The sequence below is a fragment of the Taudactylus pleione genome, unplaced genomic scaffold, assembly GCF_031769625.1.
Source record: "Taudactylus pleione unplaced genomic scaffold, aTauple2 ptg000006l, whole genome shotgun sequence".
Taxonomy (NCBI): Eukaryota; Metazoa; Chordata; class Amphibia; order Anura; family Myobatrachidae; genus Taudactylus; species Taudactylus pleione.
Genome location: NW_028284409.1, coordinates 22,659,377 through 22,679,041, shown reverse-complemented (window position 1 = coordinate 22,679,041; position 19,665 = coordinate 22,659,377). Strand labels below are relative to the sequence as shown.

The 19,665-nt window shown below is 42.9% G+C and overlaps 1 protein-coding gene across 1 annotated transcript in view; it reads left to right on the top strand.

Annotated features, from left to right (window-relative positions):
- The first annotated feature begins 5,377 nt into the window (after positions 1 to 5,377).
- Positions 5,378 to 19,665, top strand: part of AIG1 (androgen induced 1) — a 421,887-nt gene continuing 407,599 nt past the window's right edge. Inside the window, exon 1 of the mRNA XM_088451753.1 lies at positions 5,378 to 5,724. Coding sequence (XP_088307879.1) covers positions 5,584 to 5,724 — 141 coding nt within the window. The 5' untranslated portion in view covers positions 5,378 to 5,583. The remainder of the gene's footprint in view (positions 5,725 to 19,665) is intronic.

The window sequence follows — 19,665 nt, the reverse complement described above, 5'->3', positions numbered from 1 at the left end:
ATGACACAAAAAATCAAGTTGGGCACATAGTCAAAGAGATGGTAGCAAATTATGAATAATTAACAAAATATAAAAAAGGAAAAAATCCAGGGAAAATCCAGCTTAATGCAAGAATATATTGAACGGGTTGTTCTCATTTAGGCCCTTAGGTGTTAGGGTATCCAGGCAGAAAATCCATTTAGCTTCAACTTTCCTGAGCATAAGTGAGCGGTCACCCCCCCTGGGTGGCGGTGGTATCCAATCAATAATACAGCATTTCAAAGTCGAAACTTGGTGTTTCAAAGCTAAAAAGTGTCAGGCGACTGGTTAGTCAGTGCTTCCAGAGCTAAGTGCTGATCGAATAGCACTGCGATGGTTCGCCATCTGTTCCATAAAAGGACGAGTGGTGAAGCCCACATAGGCAAGCCCACGTGGGCACGTTAGAAGGTAGATCACGTGGTCCATCAAACAGTGCAATTTATCTTTCATTTCAACAATGTGTTGCTCAGTTCTGAGTGGATCAGAATTATTCCGAAAGACTCACAGGAACTGAGATATGGGTAGACTCTCCTTAAGCCTCGGGGGATGGTTGCTAGTTGCATATAGTAGTGAATTTCTGTCAGTCTCCTTGCGAAAAAGCGTAATCTCCAAATTCAATCCATTAACAGAAATAGTCAGATTCAAAAATTAAGTGATGTCGAACTGCAATTGTAAGTAAATTTGACAGTTGAGTAAATTATTCAGAGCTGCTACCATATCAGTGAGTAATCTTCAGTATCATTCCAAATTAGGAATATGTCATCAATAAAACATTTATAATATGTAATCATCTGGCCATACATGGGTAGAATCTGGGTCATCTCATATTCATGCATGAATATGTTTGCATATGACGGCGCCAGGTTAGTCCCCATGGCCGTACCGGACTTTTGGAGATAATAATCTCCCTCATACAGGAAATTTTTTTTTCTGAGAACCAACTCCAACAGCTGTACAACAAATTATGCTGGAACATGAGAAGAACCTTTCTCAACCAAGAAGTTACGTACAGAACAGATCCCTACATCCTGTGGTATAATGGTGTAGAAGGACGAAACAGCTAGGGACACCAACAATAGGTTTTCAGGTAGGTCATGTAGTAAAGCTATTTTATCAAGGAAATCACCAGTATCCTTGATATAGCTGGATATCAAAGGTATAAAGTCCTGCAGAATACTATCCACAAAAACAGCAATAGGCTGTAGAAGTGACCCCCTGGCAGAGATAATGGGTCTGTCAGGGGGGTCTACCAACATTTTGTGGATCTTGGGTAGAGTATAAATATAGGGATAAAACAGATATTCTACCCTCAAGTAATCATGAAGCCGTTCATCAAGCCGTGTAGTAAAGCCTGTTCAAGAGCCAGGTCTCTTTCTTAATAGTGGGGATGGGATTACTCTTACATTTCATGTAAGTAGAGACATCAGATAGTTGTCTTTTAATCTCGTTATATACACAGTAATTTTGAACAATTGCCCGCCCTTATCCGCAGGGTGACTCACAATATTGTGATTATTTCTGAGGGATGAGAGCGCGGATCTCTGAACTTTATTTAGGTTGTCAAAGTATTTCACAGGGGTAGTCATTTTGGCATACAACTCAGTCATACGCTGAAAAGTACGTATGCTAGAGTTGGTGCTCACCTGTTCACCAAAAAATTCATGCAAGCAAATCTTGCGCATGAACTTATAATAGACAACAGCCCCCTGGAAATCATGTTTGTGAGAAGGTACAAAGGATAAACCTTAGGTGAGAAGAGACTTTTCAGAAGGACTTAGATCATAATCAGATAAGTTAAATATTATTTCTACATCCTTCTGCGTCTTCCCCTTCGCTTTAAAGCCCCCTCTGCTCGGAAGTGGCCTACGTCACCCACAGGACCGGGTTCGGTGCCAGTCCTGGGACGGAGTCCTAAAAAACCACTAGGTGGAAGGGAAGTAGAAGTCTCAGTATCAGAGGCTGACTGGGAGGAAGTGACCCATTTGTCAGTTTTATCATTTTTCAACTCAGTCAAGTGTAGTTTCTCAAAATTTCCAATGTCTTCACGAACTTTTGACAATTCATGGCCCACTTCCTCTATGACCAGTATTATGAGGTCAAGATACAAATACATATACATCTATCTACTGTATATATATTATACTCCAATGTTTCTGTATTCTATACATCTTTTTTTTAAGGTAAAATAATAAAATAAATATCTGTTGTTACCTTAAATAGGCTTTCACCAGTTGTGTAATTCTCCACACCCGGTCCTGAACATACACCTGAGGTGCGCCGACGTCATGGTCAGATGAGGTTTCATACCCACAATGCACTCTGTTTAACTTGTCAACCAGCCGCAATCTGTGTGGCTGAACACCGCCTTGGAGACATATATATATAAATGGAATCGGTATGAAATCCCGACAGTGGAAGCCCGCATGGTGCAGAATCCCGACAGCGGTAGGTAAGTACCCTTAACTCCCCCTTCCCCCTCCTAACCCTCCCTTGGTGGTGCCTAACCCTAACCTCCCTAGGGGGGTGCCTAACTCTAACCATCCCTTCCCCTAGCCTAACCCTGCCCAGGGGGTGCCTAATGCTAATCTCACCGCCATGGGTGGCTAAACCTGACCCCCCCCCTTCCCTGGGGAGAGAGGAAGTTACTTACCCGTCTGATCGGGATTCCAGCGGTTTGGGCTGTCGTCGTCGGTACCCTGTTCACCTTCCGCATATCGGCGACGGCATATTGCCATACGGCGGGATTTGGGCGTCGATATATCGATTTCCGGCATCCTGTCCGCCAGCAATGTGACTGCATCCCATATACTGTATATATATATATATATATATATATATAAACAAAAAACAGGGAGCGCACCATCGTGAACCACATTAAAAACATATAATTGAAATTCACTATGAACACTCATACATATAGAAACCGTTGTAATTGCTACACCGTTCACCTGATTTGGATGTAATTGCCTCAAATTAAATCTGAAAGTCTGCAGTTAAAGCACGTCTTGTTTGTTTCATTTCAAAGCCATTGTGGTGGTGAATAGAGGCCAAAATATGAAAATTCTGTCAATGTCCCAAAATTTATGCACCTGATGGTATATACAGTGTATATATATATATATATATATATAGAATCCTGTATGGATCGGCACTCATGTGATGTTGGTTCAGCAACTCAGGTGCCCTCTGCGTCAATCAGATTCAAAATCAGCAACAAATGGACGGCGGCACTCAGAGACTTCCATGAAAAAATATATTTAAACATCCATAGTAGACACCAACGTTTCGGGACCACAACGTCCCTTTGACAAGGTAATTGTACTACCTTGACAAAGAGACGTTGTGGTCCCGAAACGTTGGTGTCTACTATGGATGTTTAAATATATTTTTTCATGGAAGTCTCTGAGTGTCGCCGTCCATTTGTTGCTACTTTTATATATATATATATATATATATATATACACAAAGTATCCAAGGTGCGACACTCAGGTAATAACTCACACAGTTACAGCAGCTATGGTATATGCTCATCAACGTTTCAGTTATATATCAGGTTATATACAGTAAATAACTGAAATGTTGACTACTATAGCCGCTAAAGCTGTATAAGTTATTTCCTGACCTGAGTACCGCACCTCTGATACTTCTATTGAACACTGTTGTGAAGGCAACGGACACAACTTATATCTGTATGGAAGTGCCGGACCATTGAAATGCATATATATGTATATATATAGATATATATAAATAGGTGTGTGTTTATATATATATATATATTTATGTGTATGCATATACCATTACATCACTAGCCATCCCACCTCCTCCCCAGCTGTGCTGGTCACATCCCCATGTGGAGACACATAATAGGCCCTTCATCAATTTCAGCTCCAGGCCCATGTGTACCTTAATCTGGCACTGGCTAGATGTAGGGGCTGGGGGCGTCCCTATATCAAATCTCAGAAATCAGTAGTCCAGGCTGGGACTGAGACATCCTTCTTTTTTTTTTTTTGAGGGCTCAGCGGCACCCTCCAGTCGCCTAAAGCTGCCTAATGGTAGCACCGGCCCTTGTGGCAACTAGTAAGGTAATTTTATCATTAGTATATTTTTTGTTTTACTTATGACCTACTTGAGTTTGTGTGTAAAATAAAAATACTGAGTGGATATACAGTATGTGTCATTTCTAACTAGACACATTTAAATACATTCATAGGACCTAAATTCTTGCAATGCACTGTACTGTACGGGATGTAGTGAATATGCTGATGGACGGGATGCGGCCATCAATATACCGATGCCAGAATCCCGAAACCCGGCAGAATGCTGACGCCGCTATTACGATCAGGATACTGGTGTCAGCATCCCTACTGCTGGAATCCTTAACGTAGGAACCAGGTAAGTATTTGTGTTAGGGAAGGGGGTTTTAGGTTTAGTTACCCCGAGGGGAAATTAGGGTTAGGCACCCCCCGGGGGGGGGGGGGTTAGTCTGTGGGGCGGAGGGGTTAGACACCACCGGGGGGAGGTTAGGGTTAGGCATCCCCCCCAGGGAGGTTAGGGTTAGGCACCACTAAGGGAAGGTTAGAGGAGGGAGAGGGGAGGGTTAGGTTACTTACCTCCACCTGTCGGGATTCTTCACTGTCGGACTTGCAGCATCGGGATTTGAACCGCCAGCTACTCAGCCGTCCGGTATTTCATACCCAATCCGTACTGTATTGTACATTACCATTTTATTATACTGTACAGTGAAAAAGTCCATTTATTTTATTTATTACCAGTTATTTATATATTATAGTTATTTATATGTAGTCCATGACACACAAGTACTACAATTTATTTGGCACAGAACAATTCTGTATTTAAATAGTAAGAGCATATTGTTGGAAATTTGCGGAATGCCATAGTATATCTTTCAATACATAAATATTTTATTACGTTTTTCTGATAAAATATGCACTTATACACGACACACTATTCAATGTACATTCTTCTAATACTACTAATAACACTTGTTTATGAGCAAATTTACCTGTGCCCTCTAATGATATATACGAGTTTACATACAAATATATAGAATAGACGTTTACATTACCGTCTATTTATAGCAATATGAATGTGAGCACTGGGATGAAGCACCAGCTGTAGCTTCCTCTAGGCACGTCACAGGCTAGTTGCAGTGCGAAATGGGTGACGTCATATGGACGTTTTAGGATCCAGCCCCCAACCAATGACCTCAGCGCATCCTTATTATTGCCTCACCCCCACAATCATTATCTCCATCCCTCCCTACAGACACTGCTGCTGCTGAGGAGGCCTCGTCAGTGAGTGCCAGCCTGGTCTCCATGGCAACCGCTCCCTCCTCTCTCATCCGTCGGGCTGCGTGCTTAAAGTGTCCCCGCTCCCCCGCCCGCCGCAGTCCCCAGACGCTAAATGAGGGAGGTTGTGAAATAAAAAGTGACATATTATACAGTACGGGGCAGCGAGAGAGAGGGGAGGGAGGTGTGCGCGGCCCGACTCTGCGCTGCTGCTGCTGACCTCCGGCTTCAGTGTACCCTACTGTCCTGCGCTGTAATGGCGCTAATCCCCTGCCAGGTGCTGCGGGCTGCAATCCTGCTCTCATACCTGTCCGTGCTGTGCCACTACAAGGCCATAGAGATGCCCGCGCACCACACCTATGGGGGCAGCTGGAAATTTCTCACCTTCATTGACCTGGTGAGTCAGGATTATATACAGCTGGTCCAACACATGTATATAGCATGCATAACCTCTGCCTCTTCACACACAGCTAGCCTGGGGCGTACGTTACCTACAGTATGTGCAAACACACTAATATTTTCTCATCAGGGAACATAGTATTTACACACCATATATATTATATATATATATATATATATATATATATATATATATATATATATATATATATTTGTGGGATAGATTCGTAAACACACATGGATATCTATATACTGTCTAGAATATTAAGGTCTTGCCTTGTATGGCGTAGCTACAGTATGCTCAATATTTTCATTGTTGTATGGGATATTTGCTATTTACTTTATTGATTTCTGGGGGTTCATGATATCTTACAAAGAAACTTTATGACCAGAAAAGAACACTAATTATGAAGAAAGAACTGCTGGCTTTACAATGTACTAAGTATGTCATTGTTTTGTTTTAATTTGGACCGTATCATAGGCTTATATGTTTTAAACGTAAGGACTGTAAATCAGGAAGAGTTTACTAAAGCTTCACATTTCAGTAATGAATGAACTAAGGAATGTAGGCATGTTAAAGTTTATATAATTTCATATGTATATATATATATATAAATATATATATATATATATATATATATATATATATATATATATACAGTCAGGTCCATAAATATTGGGACATTGACAGAATTTTCATATTTTGGCCTCTATTCACCACCACAATGGCTTTGAAATGAAACAAACAAGACTTTCAGATTTAATTTGAGGGTAATTACATCCAAATCGGGTGAGCGGTGTAGGAATTATAACGGTTTCTATATGTGCAGGCAATTACAGCCTGAAGTCTGGAACGCATAGGCATCACCAGACGCTGGGTTTCATCCCTGGTGATGCTCTGCCAGGCCTCTACTGCAAATGTCTTCAGTTCCTGCTTGTTCTTGGGGCATTTTCCCTTCAGTTTTGTCTTCATCAAGTGAAATGCATGCTCAATCGGATTCAGGTCAGGGGATTGACTTGGCTATTGCATAACATTCCACTTTTTAGCCTTAAAAAACTCTTTGGTTGCTTTTGCAGTATGCTTCGGGTCATTGTCCATCCCAATGAGTTCTGAAGCAATTGACTGAATAAGCGTTATATAATATTGCCCGAAACACTTCAGAATTCATTCTGCTGCTTTTGTCAGCAGTCACATCATCAATAAATACAAGTGAACCAGTTCCATTGGCAGACAATAAATGCCCACGCTTCACTGATGAGGTGGTATGTTTTGGATCATGAGCAATTCCTTTCCTACTCCGTACTCTTCTCTTCCCATCACTCTGGTACAAGTTGATCTTTGTCTCATCTGTCCATAGGATGTTGTTCCAGAACTGTAATGGCTTTTTTAGATTTTATTTGGCAAACTCTAATCTGGTCTTCCTGTTTTTGTGGCTCACCAATGGTTTGCATCTTGTGGTGAACTCTCTATATTCACTCTTGTGAAGTCTTCTCTTTATTGTTGACTTTGACACATATACATCTACCTCCTGGAGAGAGTTCTTGATTTGGCCAACTGTTGTGGAGGGGTTTTTCTTCACCAGGGAAATAATTCTTCTGTCATCCACCACAGTTGTTTTCCGTGGTCTTCCGGGTCTTTTGGTGTTGCTGAGCTCTCCGGTGCGTTCTTTCTTTTTAAGAATGTTCCAAACAGTTGATTTGGCCACACCTAATGTTTTTGCTATCTCTCTGATGGGTTTGTTTTGATTTTTCAGCCTAATGATGGCTTGCTTCACTGATAGTGACAGCTCTTTGGATCTCATATTGAGAGTCGACATCAACTGATTCCAAATGCAAATGTCACACCTAGAATCAACTCCAGACCTTTTACCTTCTTAATTGATAATGAAATAACGAGGGAATAGCCCACACCTGTCCATGAAATAGCTTTTGAGTTGATAGTCCCATTACTTTTGGTCCCTTAAAAAGTGGGAGGCACATATTGAAACCGTTGTAATTCCTACACCGTTCACCCGATTTGGATGTAATTACCCTCAAATTAAATCTGAAAGTCTGCAGTTAAAGCACATCTTGTTTGTTTCATTTCAAAACCATTGTGGTGGTGAATAGAGGCCAAAATATTAAAATTCTGTCAATGTCCCAATATTTATGGACCTGACTGTATATATATATATGTAAGTGTAATGTATGCATGAGCCAGCCCTCCATCTAAAATGTCCACAATGTGCCGAGGTGCCCTCAGCTATGTTTGATGCAACATGCGAAGGCTTACTGCGGCACACACTGGATTTGAAATTATCCAAAGAAATAGGTATGTGGAAACCTGATCAAAGTTTTGAAAATATAAAACTGAAACATTGACAGGAGGTCTGGTGGTTTCCACCCGTTTCTTTGGCTAATTGCAAGTCCCATGAGGGTCACAGCAAACCTTTGAATGTATTATATATTCAGGGTGTTTCACTTGCTATTGGCCCCAAAGTTTTTCTTATACCTTTTAAATCTTAGAGAACAAGCTAGAAGTACCTCTTTGGATGCTAGTCATGCACTTTATTTTATAGACTAACCAAATTTTCTGTAGTAGTGCAGGTACAGTAGAGAGACTGAAACTTCCAGAGGGAAGCAATCAGGCAAGTAGAGGCACAGAGGACAGGTCTGTCAAGCCTCTTCTGATGCTTTGATAGGTCTAAAAACTATAAAGGAAGTAAGATTTGTTTAGTGAGTGTCAGGATGCTACTCACCTCCGCGCCGGCGTCCTTAGGTGTTCAGTCGTTGGGAGTGGTGGTGAGTGGTGACTGAGTATTCTCCCTGGGGTCTGCTAGGGTCTCTGTGCGTGTGTCCTGGTTCCCGTGGAAGCGGGCATGGGCGCAGCCATGTTGGTCTATGTCACCTGATCAGTCTTCTCCAATGGCAGTCCTGCGGTCTCTCAGCTGATCTCCTGATCCTATGACCAACTGCCTAGGGGTATTTAAGTCTGACTCCAGGAACAGGAAACTGCTGTTCAACTTTGCTGTTCCAGTGACTGTGATACTCACCAGTGTTTCTCCGTGTTAAGTCCTCAGTGTGTTGCTTCAGCCTTCTCGCTGTCCTCCAGTGTTATTTATATCAGCTCCCATGCTGACTTCCAGTGTGTCATTTCTCAAGTTCTCTCACTGAACTCCAGTTCTTTACAGCTCTTGTGTTATTATTATTGTGCTGTTTGGTTCCCCAGCTACCTCTCTGTGTTACTGTGGTGTCAGCTTTCATACTAATTACTGGTTAGCTCTCAGCTGGATCTCTAGCAATTCCCAGTACATTCTGTGTTACATTTTCCTGTGTTCAAGTATACAGTTCATACTCTGATCTCCTGTGTTCAAGTATTCAGTTTATACTCTGATCTCCTCAAGTATTCAGTTAGTTCATACGCTGTTTTACTGTGTTCAAGCATTCAGTTCATATGCTGTTTTTCTGTGTTCAAGTATTCAGTTCATACGCTGATCTCCTGTGTTCAAGTATTCAGTTCATATGTTGATCTCCTGTGTTCAAGTATTCAGTTCATACGCTGATCTTCTGTGTTCAAGTATTCAGTTCATACGCTGATCTCCTGTGTTCAAGTATTCATTTTATACACTGATCTCCTGTGTTCAAGTATTCATTTTATACACTGGTCTCCCATGTTCAAGTATTCATTTTATACACTGATCTCCTGTGTTCAAGTATGTTGGCCTCTAGTGTGTTTCTTAGTGTTATTACATTCCTAGGTTTTCAAGTGTTAACTCTCGTAATATAGTTACCGGTCTTCCTGCCACTCCCAGGAACCTGTCCAGAGGGCCGCAACCTGCTCACTTGATGCAGCGAAACCCATATTCCAACTGGAAGGGTCACTGGTGAAGACCACCAAGTGAGTTAGACTCTGCGCCTCTGGGCAGGTCTAGCCAAACCTGGGTTTGGCCGCAATAGGGAGACCTAGTACTGTCACTCACCTAGTCGTTCCCTAGTCGCACTTACCCCCTGGCTTTTGTCTTTTCCTGAGGAACTTCCCATACGGTTTCCCTGACAGTGAGAAATGGCATGTCACCACATGCAGTAGTAGGGAAATCAGGAGGGACTGCACCTCTAACCAGAATCCCCGTAGGATGGGGAAGTACCACCAAATGTGAAGGAAGGATCTGGGCAACCAAAACAGAGATGAGAAGCAGAGGGCAAAATTCTGTGGATTCTAGTAGGGACCAAGTACCACCCAAAAAAATATAAAAAAAATAAAGAGTTCTCTTCCAGCATAAATGGATGACTGGATATCCCCAGGACATATGTCCGACCATTCTTTTCACAGTTTCAATAATGGGGACAGTGATGGGAGTGGGAGAAGTCAGGATGGGCGGATCGGCCAACACATCGGCCGTTCAGGTAAACCCCAGTGTACGGGCGGTTGGCGTGCTGCCTATACACACAGCCAGATGCGCAGATATGTCTGCAGATATATCGTCCATCTGCTGTGCTGCAGAGCAGATGCAATATGTTTGTGAACGACATAGTTCACAGAAATATCAGGGGTATACACCCGCCAACGCGCACGCGATATATCGGCCATTCAATTGAATGCCTGATAAATTGCCCAGAGTCTACCAAGCTTAACAGTTGGTCTGAGATAACTGACTGGACAGAAAGATTCTGGTCAGCTCCCCTGTATCTGTGAGGGGGGATATGTGTGAAGTGGAACTGCAATGCGCGATGCTGTAAGAAGCATCAGTGTAGCTAATGGGTAGAGAGTGCTGTGGTGCTTTGCAGGGAAGAGATTCTGTTACCTCCCCTACATATGGTGAAGGGTAGAAAGGGAGGGAGTGGTGACTGTGTACTCAAAGTGTTAAGTGCCTGGAGGACTAAGATAAAGTTGTCTTTTCATAGTGAGGTGACAAAAAGTTCCCGCCAAGTGCTGAAGGACAGCAACATAGAGAAACTTCAGGGAGATTTAAACATCATTGTGCAGCATGGGAACTGCAGATAGGAGAGGTAAATTGTAAGCAAAGAGATTTACAGATGGGAGTGAGAGTATCCCAGAGGCTCAGGGAATCTGACAGTCTGCATGTATACTAAAAGACTCCATATAGAGCATAAACTTAAAGAATAAAATCCTTGTCTGCGTGGAGATGTGATAATGGTAAGAGCTAGTGACTTTGAAGCTGTTAAGGTGCCTACACACATAGTGATGTGCTCACGATCCGACATCGTGTACGATTTCCCCTGAACTCTCCCCGGGAGCTTCCCGGCAGTCATGACCATGATTAGGCAAATAAAGCTTTCAATTTGACACACGATCTCCCGATCTATCGTGAATCGTGTCGGAAGTCCAAATCGTGAGATCGTGCACGATAGATCGTGAGTTTACCAAACAACACCCGAGGATCTTCACGATTGGTGGGAAATTGAAATAATAGGCGGGGCTAGCTAGGGGGTATAAAAAGCAGACACCATTTTAACTCTGTGCACATTCTGCTCTGCTACTAGTGAGGCTAGGTGTATACCTGCTGAACCCTATACATTGCTACTGTGCTCTGCTTTGTATTTGGCTTGCCTTTTACAAAGTGTGTTCTACCTGCAAGTGTGTACTACCTGCATTCTATCCTGTTCCTGAATTCTGTGCTGATGCATCCCTATCAGTATAAAGTGTTAGACGCCCAAGCTGGGGTCAAGGTGATCCAGGAGAGGGCCCAGCGAAGGAGGAGGAGAGCATGCTGGACCAAGGAGTGGCTGCTGCAAAGGGATACTCGCTCTCACATGTTCCTGCTGATGGAGATCAAGGAGAACAACCCGGACGACTACCGCAACTACCTGCGCATGAATGACGCCACCTTCCAGGAGTTGCAGAGTATGGTGACCCCCAACATCCAGAGGCAGGACACAAAGTGGCGGAGGGCAATCCCTGCTGAAGAGAGACTGGTGGCTACCCTGAGGTACCTGACTACAGGTAGGTCACTGGAAGACCTGAAGTTTGGGACCCTTATCTCCCTTCAGTCCTTGGGCGTCATCATCCCGGAGACATGCATGCATTTATAGGTGTGTGGCACACATTGGTGGGTGATGCACATTGGTGGGCATGGGAGGTTAATGCATGACCCAGCCACCGCCCGCCTCATTCTGGCGGGCGGTGGCTTTGTCATGCATTTATATGTGGGTGGCACACATTGGTGGGTAGGTGGGTGGCGCACATTGGTGGGCATGGGAGGTTAATGCATGACCCAGCCACCGCCCACCTCATTCCGACGGGCGGTGGCTTGGTCATGCATTTATAGGTGGGTGGCACACATTGGTGGGTAGGTGGGTGGCACACATTGGTGGGCAGTGGGTTTGCATTAATACAGTACCAATACTCACCAAAGTTCAGAAATCCAGACTTCAGGTGTGCAGGCTCCCAACCGTGCATCCTTCTTCTATCCACGATGCTGCACAAGATGGCGAATGGGCATGTACAGGGTCCTGTACGAAAAATTCTGCAACGTACGATGAATCGTGAGATACATTGTGTGTAAAAAGTACTCACGAGTGGCAGTACATCATGTCCCGGATTGGCAAATGTGCCCTACGGCACGGCAGACCTGAAGATGTAATATTCGATGAGCGGGGATGCGCATCAGCATCATGATCGTGAGTGGGCACTCATGATTTGGGCATATTTTACATGATTTGTCATCATGATTCATCGAAATTGGCCAAATTGGGTTAAATATTGCTATGTATGTAGGCACCTTTAGTTGCTACTAATGGATTTTACACCCATATCGTGGGTGAAATACTTATCATTACCCTCAGTATCTCTTTATTATAATTAAAGCATTGTCCCTGTTTTTCCACACATCTACTGCCCATCAGCACCTTAATTAATAGCAGAAAACATTACTACAGTAAAAAATATTTGTTCTACCAGTGAAAATTGTTATCTTTAACTAATATTGAAAATGTAAAACTCCTCCATCAATAGAAACTCTATACTTAAGTAAAATATTATTAAATGGTTAGTATTTTTATCTCATAAATGTCTCTTAGGGCCTGAATCAGAGGGGGACGCAAATGGGGTCGATGCTGTGTCTTCGGTAGCAGTGGATCTTCGGTAGCAGTTATGTTAATTCAGCAGGAAATCTTTTGTAAAAGATACCCACTGCCAGCTTCTCAGATCGGCTGCATGTGACTGAAGATGCTGTATCGGATCACCATCGCAACCGTTACTTTGGCCATCGGACATCTGCACAACCCTAAGGTTGTTCAGCATGTTCAGCTGCCGAGGCCAGAGAAGCTGGTCCATTTCAAAGTAACTAACGTTACATATCAACTGTCCGTTACGTGAACAATACTGCATAGCTTCCAAATAGATGGAAGATGTATAAATATAGTATTACAAGATGAGTGGAATTGAATGTGTTTTTATAAGTGTCATTTACTTTCTTTGCTGAAAAACGTAGGTTGACATTTAATTAAAAATTCTGATCTAGCTTGCTGTACCTAACATTACTTGTAATGAGTGATCAAAAGTAATAGCCTTTGTTACAATTTAATTTGCAATTTTATACTTTACTACAGCAGTAAATATGATCATGTTGGTATATTTATTTAAATGAAATACCTTGAGTTTCAATGGTGTTTAATATTTATAAAAATAGATTTTCTTGTAACTAATGTTACACGCATGTAACTAACATTACACAGAGAGAATATAATATAGGAAAATTTGTTCAATTCTACTTGGTAAATGTTACAAGTCATGGTCATGACTTGTATCCTTTGAGCAGTTTACCCGGTCAGAAAGTGACGTGTCATCCGCAGTTCTGCGTGATTGGTACTGTCTCCTATTTGTACTCATTGGATTTTTCCCGCCTCGCCGACTATAGTGTATTTGTGAGTTCCATCGGCTTGGCTGCATGATCAGCGTTACGCTCCTCCTCATGGTACAATTTTTTTTCCCCTAAGTGGCTTCAGCGCTACCTCCGACTCCAGCTTCTTCTACGGCTTCAAAACCGCACCAATGCCCCCGTGCTACCATCGGCTCTCCAAGCCGCAGCACCAACTACTAACTTTGCTTTCATCGGCTCTTGCCGCACATTCGGCATATTTGCCGCACCAACAGTTTCCGTGCTGTTTTCAGCTCTCCAGCTCCCTTTACGGCTTCCAAGCCACACCTACACCGCTATGCTGCCATCGGCTCTCCAAGCCGCAGCACCAACTATTCATTCCTTCACCATCGGCACACAAGCCGCATCATCGGCACATTTGCCGCACCATCGGCTCTCAAGCCATATCATACTACCTACCTACTAACGGCTATTGCGTCACCATCGGCACACAAGCCGCACCATCGGCATATTTGCCACACCATCAGCTCTCAAGCCATATCATACTACCTACTAACGGCTATTGCCACACCATCAGCACCTTTGCTGCTTCATCGGCACACCTGCCGCACCATTGACTCACTACATCATCGGCTTCCAAAACCGCATCTCTCCCACTGTATAAACTCCTCACCTCAGGATTCCAGTTGACACTCCTGTAAGCGTCTACTACTCTGAGCAATAAGTCCAGGTGGCCGCCTAAGTACCGGTGAGTTAATTATCTCAAAGGGAACAATTGGCGGTTGTTATTGGCAGAAGACCTCGTGGCCTGAAGTTCTAGTCGGCTTACTAGAGGTGGTCACTGGCAATCATAACAGTAAATCAGAGAAATAATTGTTTCTTAGACATTGTTTAAAAGTTAGAACTACATGCCATGAATGTTTTAAAAAACCCCAGTATTAAAATGGATTTTTTTATAAATTTATTAAATGAGGTAAATTGCAATTTCTCTCTTTACAATAACAATAGTCCTACATAAGATTATGTTTGTATAATTAGTTAAATGAAGTACCATAAATTTCCAGTTATGCCTCATATTCATCAAACTAGGCATACGTTTTTATAACTAATATCACATAATATATCTATATTACACATAAAACATACATTATACTCTGTGCAGTATAGCAATAAACATTTAACAAAACTCAATATTACATGCAATCATAGAAATGTTTGGCATGCAGTTCACGTGGTTTTGCCAAAGTACACAGCACTATATCTGTGCTTATGATGCCTATGTCATCTTTCTCAGGAAAAACATGATATATTTCTGTAAACCCTAGACTACCTTTTCTTATAGAGTTGGGTATGGGATGCCAGCGCTCGGGATCCTGGTGGTCAGAATCCAGACAGGGTTAAGATACAGACACCTGTTGGTAAGTATCCTAACCCTACCCTCCCTCCCCACGCCCTAAATCTAACTTACCCCCTTAGTGCCTATACCTAACCGCTAACCCCACTACTTACCGTCTGGATGCTGGAGGTCAGAATGCGGGTGCAGGATTCTGACTGGTGTCAGGATGCCGGCATTCTGAGTGTCAACATCCCGACAGCTGGGCTTTCAACTACATCCCTTCTTTTCAAGTATTGTACAGTAAGAAAGTTGTCAATACTTATACTTATAATGTTTCCAATGTAATGTTTGTGATCCCCATAACTATAAGGTACTTCACCGCTACAAAAGAGTTTATACAGTAGATAGAACTGTGACCTGAGATTCAACAGCAGATTGATCAATATTTGCATGTTCATCAGAAGTTGTATTTTGAACTTGACCATTTTCAACTTATCATATACTTATGAAGACCACAATAGGGCATGGGAATGGGATGTTTAGCTTTCTACTTAGGGGTCTATGTACTAAGCCTTAGAGAGAGATAAAGTGGATGGAGATAAAGTACCAACTCTTCAGCTCCTGTCATTTTTCTAAATATTATTTAGAATTACAGAACATAGGCCCTCATTCAGAGCCACTCACAAACAGCAGTACGCTCGTTGCGTTCCGATGTTGACTAACCGCGCATGCGTCGGTGTAACACTGCGCATGTGCGTACGGCAGATTGCGAGTTTTTTTGGTCTCGTTCGTCAAATAGCGTACAGGAAGTGACCTGTCAAATGTGATTGACAGAACAGGGCGTTTTTGGGTGTTGACGGGGGGTGGAGATGGAAAAACGCAGGCGTGGCGAGGCGTTTTTGGGGCGTACATACATTAGCAGATGCGAGCGTAAAATGTGTACGGACCGACTCATACGTCACTGGATGATCCTCTTTCCCTTCAAAATGCTCGCACAGCTTAGGGTCTGGATTACTCGACCACATTGGCGATGGCCTTCACCTCCATCCCGGCACTCCTCGATGTTGCTGCGATTAATCGCGGGTGGTCTGAACAGCAATTAGTGGTGGATTGAAAACCGGCTTGGTATGTGTATTGAAAGTAGTTTTTTGTGTTAGCACAAAAGCGTACGCAGGTGGAAATCATAGCTGCTAATGTGATGATTACACAATCAATTTACGTACATTTGTGGTTGTTTCTTTGGGGCTCAATTTGTTGGTTAGGGCCTATTGTAACAATAATGTCATCATGTTGTTTTGGTTTTTACCTTTTTCTTTTGGCCTGTTGAATTTGCCTCGTTATGTTAAATTTGAAACGTTTCTTAAAGAGCCCTTTTTTGGGGGGCCATGTAAAATGTGGTTCTTGCCAGTTTGTGCCTTTTGGCCCAGGATTAAATGTAATCCATTGTGACAATAATGTGAGAATACAATGTCAGTTTTTTTATTTTTTTTTATTGCTCAAAGAAAAAAACACAATTCTAAAATTTTTGGCCAAAGTTTTTTTGCAGGGTTCATTTTCAAAGTTACAATAATTGGGCCAAAATAAAAGATTTATGAAATGTAGAACACAAAATTAAAAACAATTCACAAGAAAGGAGAGGGAAGTTTTGACCAGAAAGGAATATGAGCCAAGCACAGAAGGAGTGTGGGAAAAGTCACCATTGCTGTCACCGTTTTTTCACCCGTTTGGCTGGGGGAGGGAGGGCGCCAGACCGGGTCCGGGATGTCATCGGGCTTGCCTGTCCAGAGGCAGATGTTGTGGCCTCTGGACTAGGCACAGGGCTAGGCACATTTGGAGGATTGGATGATGTTGTGCCAGAGGTGGAGGATCCTGATGTTCCGGCAGGAAGGGAGGTCGGCTCCACCATGTGCTGGCGAACGAGCTGCTCCAGGGCATTGGCGATGCGGATGTTGGCCCTGGTATTTTCCGCCAGGGCCTGACCAATGGTCACGTTGGCCGCAGCATTTTGCTCCAGGGCCTCAGCCACCCGTAGCAGACTGGCGTCCATCCTCTGCAGAATCTCCGTATGGAAATCCGATTTGAAATTGAGTTCTGTGAGGAGGGCCACTGCCTGCGAGGGGGATTGCCCTGGACTAGCTTCTGCAGGGTCCTCAGCCGGATGTACTGGTTCCTCCCCTGCAGAGCCAGCAGAAATTCGACGGCCAAGGCTCCCCTCTGGAGCAGACTCATCCGCCTGTGTCTCTGTTAGGAAAAATTAGAAAAGACTCACATTAGAATCTACATATTGGCACACTAACATTTCAGAGTTGGTGACATCACAAGATTTACCTGGGACAACATGAGGAGCCGCAAAGTCTGGCATGTCCGAATCCATGTTGGACACGCCAAACACCTCCACAGGCTGCACACACCCCTGTGCCAGCTCTTCTAAATCCGTCAACTCCAATGACACAGGGGTGGGACCCCCACCTGTCCCCCTTGCATGCCTAGCCCTGTCCGCGAGTTTTTGCTTTAGGCGATATTTGAAGTCGGCCCATCTGTGGGAAAAAATGGAAGCCATTATCCTTTTGTTTAAAATGGGGTTTGTTTTTAGGGGGGGCAAGTGTTTACTTACCGCCGTTTGACATCCCGGGCTAGACGGACATAATCACCCACCCTATTGACAGCAATGGCTACCTCTTCCCACATTCTCCACTTCTGGCTTATACTCATATTCCTGTCTGCCTGTGGCAGGATGTCCACACACTTCTGAATCAAAACCTCCATCTCCTTTCTTGTGAAATGTGGCTGCCTTTTTTTTTTTGCAGCTTTGGCCGGAATACTGGGCCCAGCAGCCTCTTCCGTGTCATCCTCCTCACCTATTTGTGTAAATATTCAGATTTCTCTAATTCACAATTTGCCCAATCTTATGTTTCAAATTAATCATTGATACAAAATGCATGAAAGACTTACCGCCTGACTCTTGGGCATTGTTTCCCTGGTCTGTAGCCATGTCTGAGGTCCAAACAAGAAATACACCAGAATTTAAATGTGTTTTCGTGACGTATTTATACATGCGTCCTTATTTTGCTGCCGCATCATTGATTGTGCGTTCCTATGATCCCTCCTTAATTTGTGCGGGAAACGAAACACTATTTATGGCTTGGTGTGTCTCGAGTCGAGGTGGCGTTTTTGGATTGTTGGAGGTTACCTTGGTTGGAGTTTCTTGTTTGCGGATAAAGGAGTTGGCGTTTGGAGTTTATTTTGTTTGCTAGATTTGCGTTTTAATTTTCCGTTCGCTTTTTTGGTATATTTTTTTTTGGCCTCGTTTCTTGATTTGGTAAGTTTTGTGAAGTCTAACTTTGGTTCAATTGGTGTCTCATTGTGTTTCTTCTTGTTTTTAATTTTGTGATCCATAATTTCATATCTTTTAGCATTTTTTTAATTTCGGACCCAAAGACCTTTTGATTTGGAATCTTATATATTTGCTCTTGGTAAGTCCATTTTTTATCTTGTATTTGCGAACTAATTAGCGCATTTTTCTCTGTTTGTATAGTGACTTGTATTTGCGAACTAATTAGCGCATTTTTCTCTGTTTGTATAGTGACTTGTATTTGCGAAAAAATTAGCGCATTTTTCTCTGTTTGTTTATTAACTTGTATTTGCGAACTAATTAGCGCATTTTTCTCAGTTTGTATAGTGACTTGTATTTGCGAACTAATTAGCGCATTTTTCTCAGTTTGTTTATTAACTTGTATTTGCGAACTAATTAGCGCATTTTTAAATGCTTATTAATCCTGTAAAATTTTTGGTGGTTGCCCATTGGCTTTTTTGGCTTACATTTCAACCCATTTTGATGTACTGTGTGCAATGTCGTTTTGCTCTTTGGCCAAATGTGTGTTTCGCATATTTTAAGTTTTGTCTATCACAAAATTTAGAAACATAAATGCACACACTAAAATTTTTCAAATTATTTTTGGGATTAATTTCAGTTTGGCCGTATCATGACAATACCCCAGCATGTAAGCAGCAATGGATGGTATCATCAAGCTAAGTTGTTCTTAATTTTCTTTTGGGGTGGGTCCAAAGCCTTACATTCCAATCTTGCCATTTCAGGTTGATCTTGGGCGGATTGTTCTGGCCATGCTCCCGGAAGCCGACCAACCTCAATCTCGTCCCAGGCGTAGGCATCGTAGGCGTGCAAGGCCCCAGATATTTCGAACACGTGTCACCCTTTTTGGAATGCCCGATGATGAGGTTTTAAGACGCTACCGTCTTCCTCCCAAAATCATCATAGACACTCTCTCATTAATAGAGAGTGATCTTGAGCGGCAAATTGACAGTCCAACAGCAATACCACCACTTACGCAATTTATGGCGGTGTTACATTTCTGTGCCTCAGGATCATTTCAAACAACGGTGGGAATAGTGGCGGGCATCTCACAATCCTCCTTTTCCAGGATCCTGAGGGCAGTGATGGAGGCACTTTTCAAGCACCTCCATCATTTTATTAAAATGCCTTTGGATATGGGTGCCCTTAGTGTGGCCAAGGCCAATTTTTACCAAATAGCTGGCTTCCCACACATCATAGGGGTTGTAGATGGTACTCACATACCACTTCAGCCTCCAGCATGGCTGGAGGCAATATTTCGCAACCGAAAACACTATCACTCCCTGAATGTAATGGTGGTATGTGATGCCTCCCTCCAGATCCTGTCCCTGAATGCAAAATTACCAGGAAGTGCACATGACTCCTTCGTCATCCGGCAATCAGGGATATGGCACAAATTAACCAACCTACAAGCTG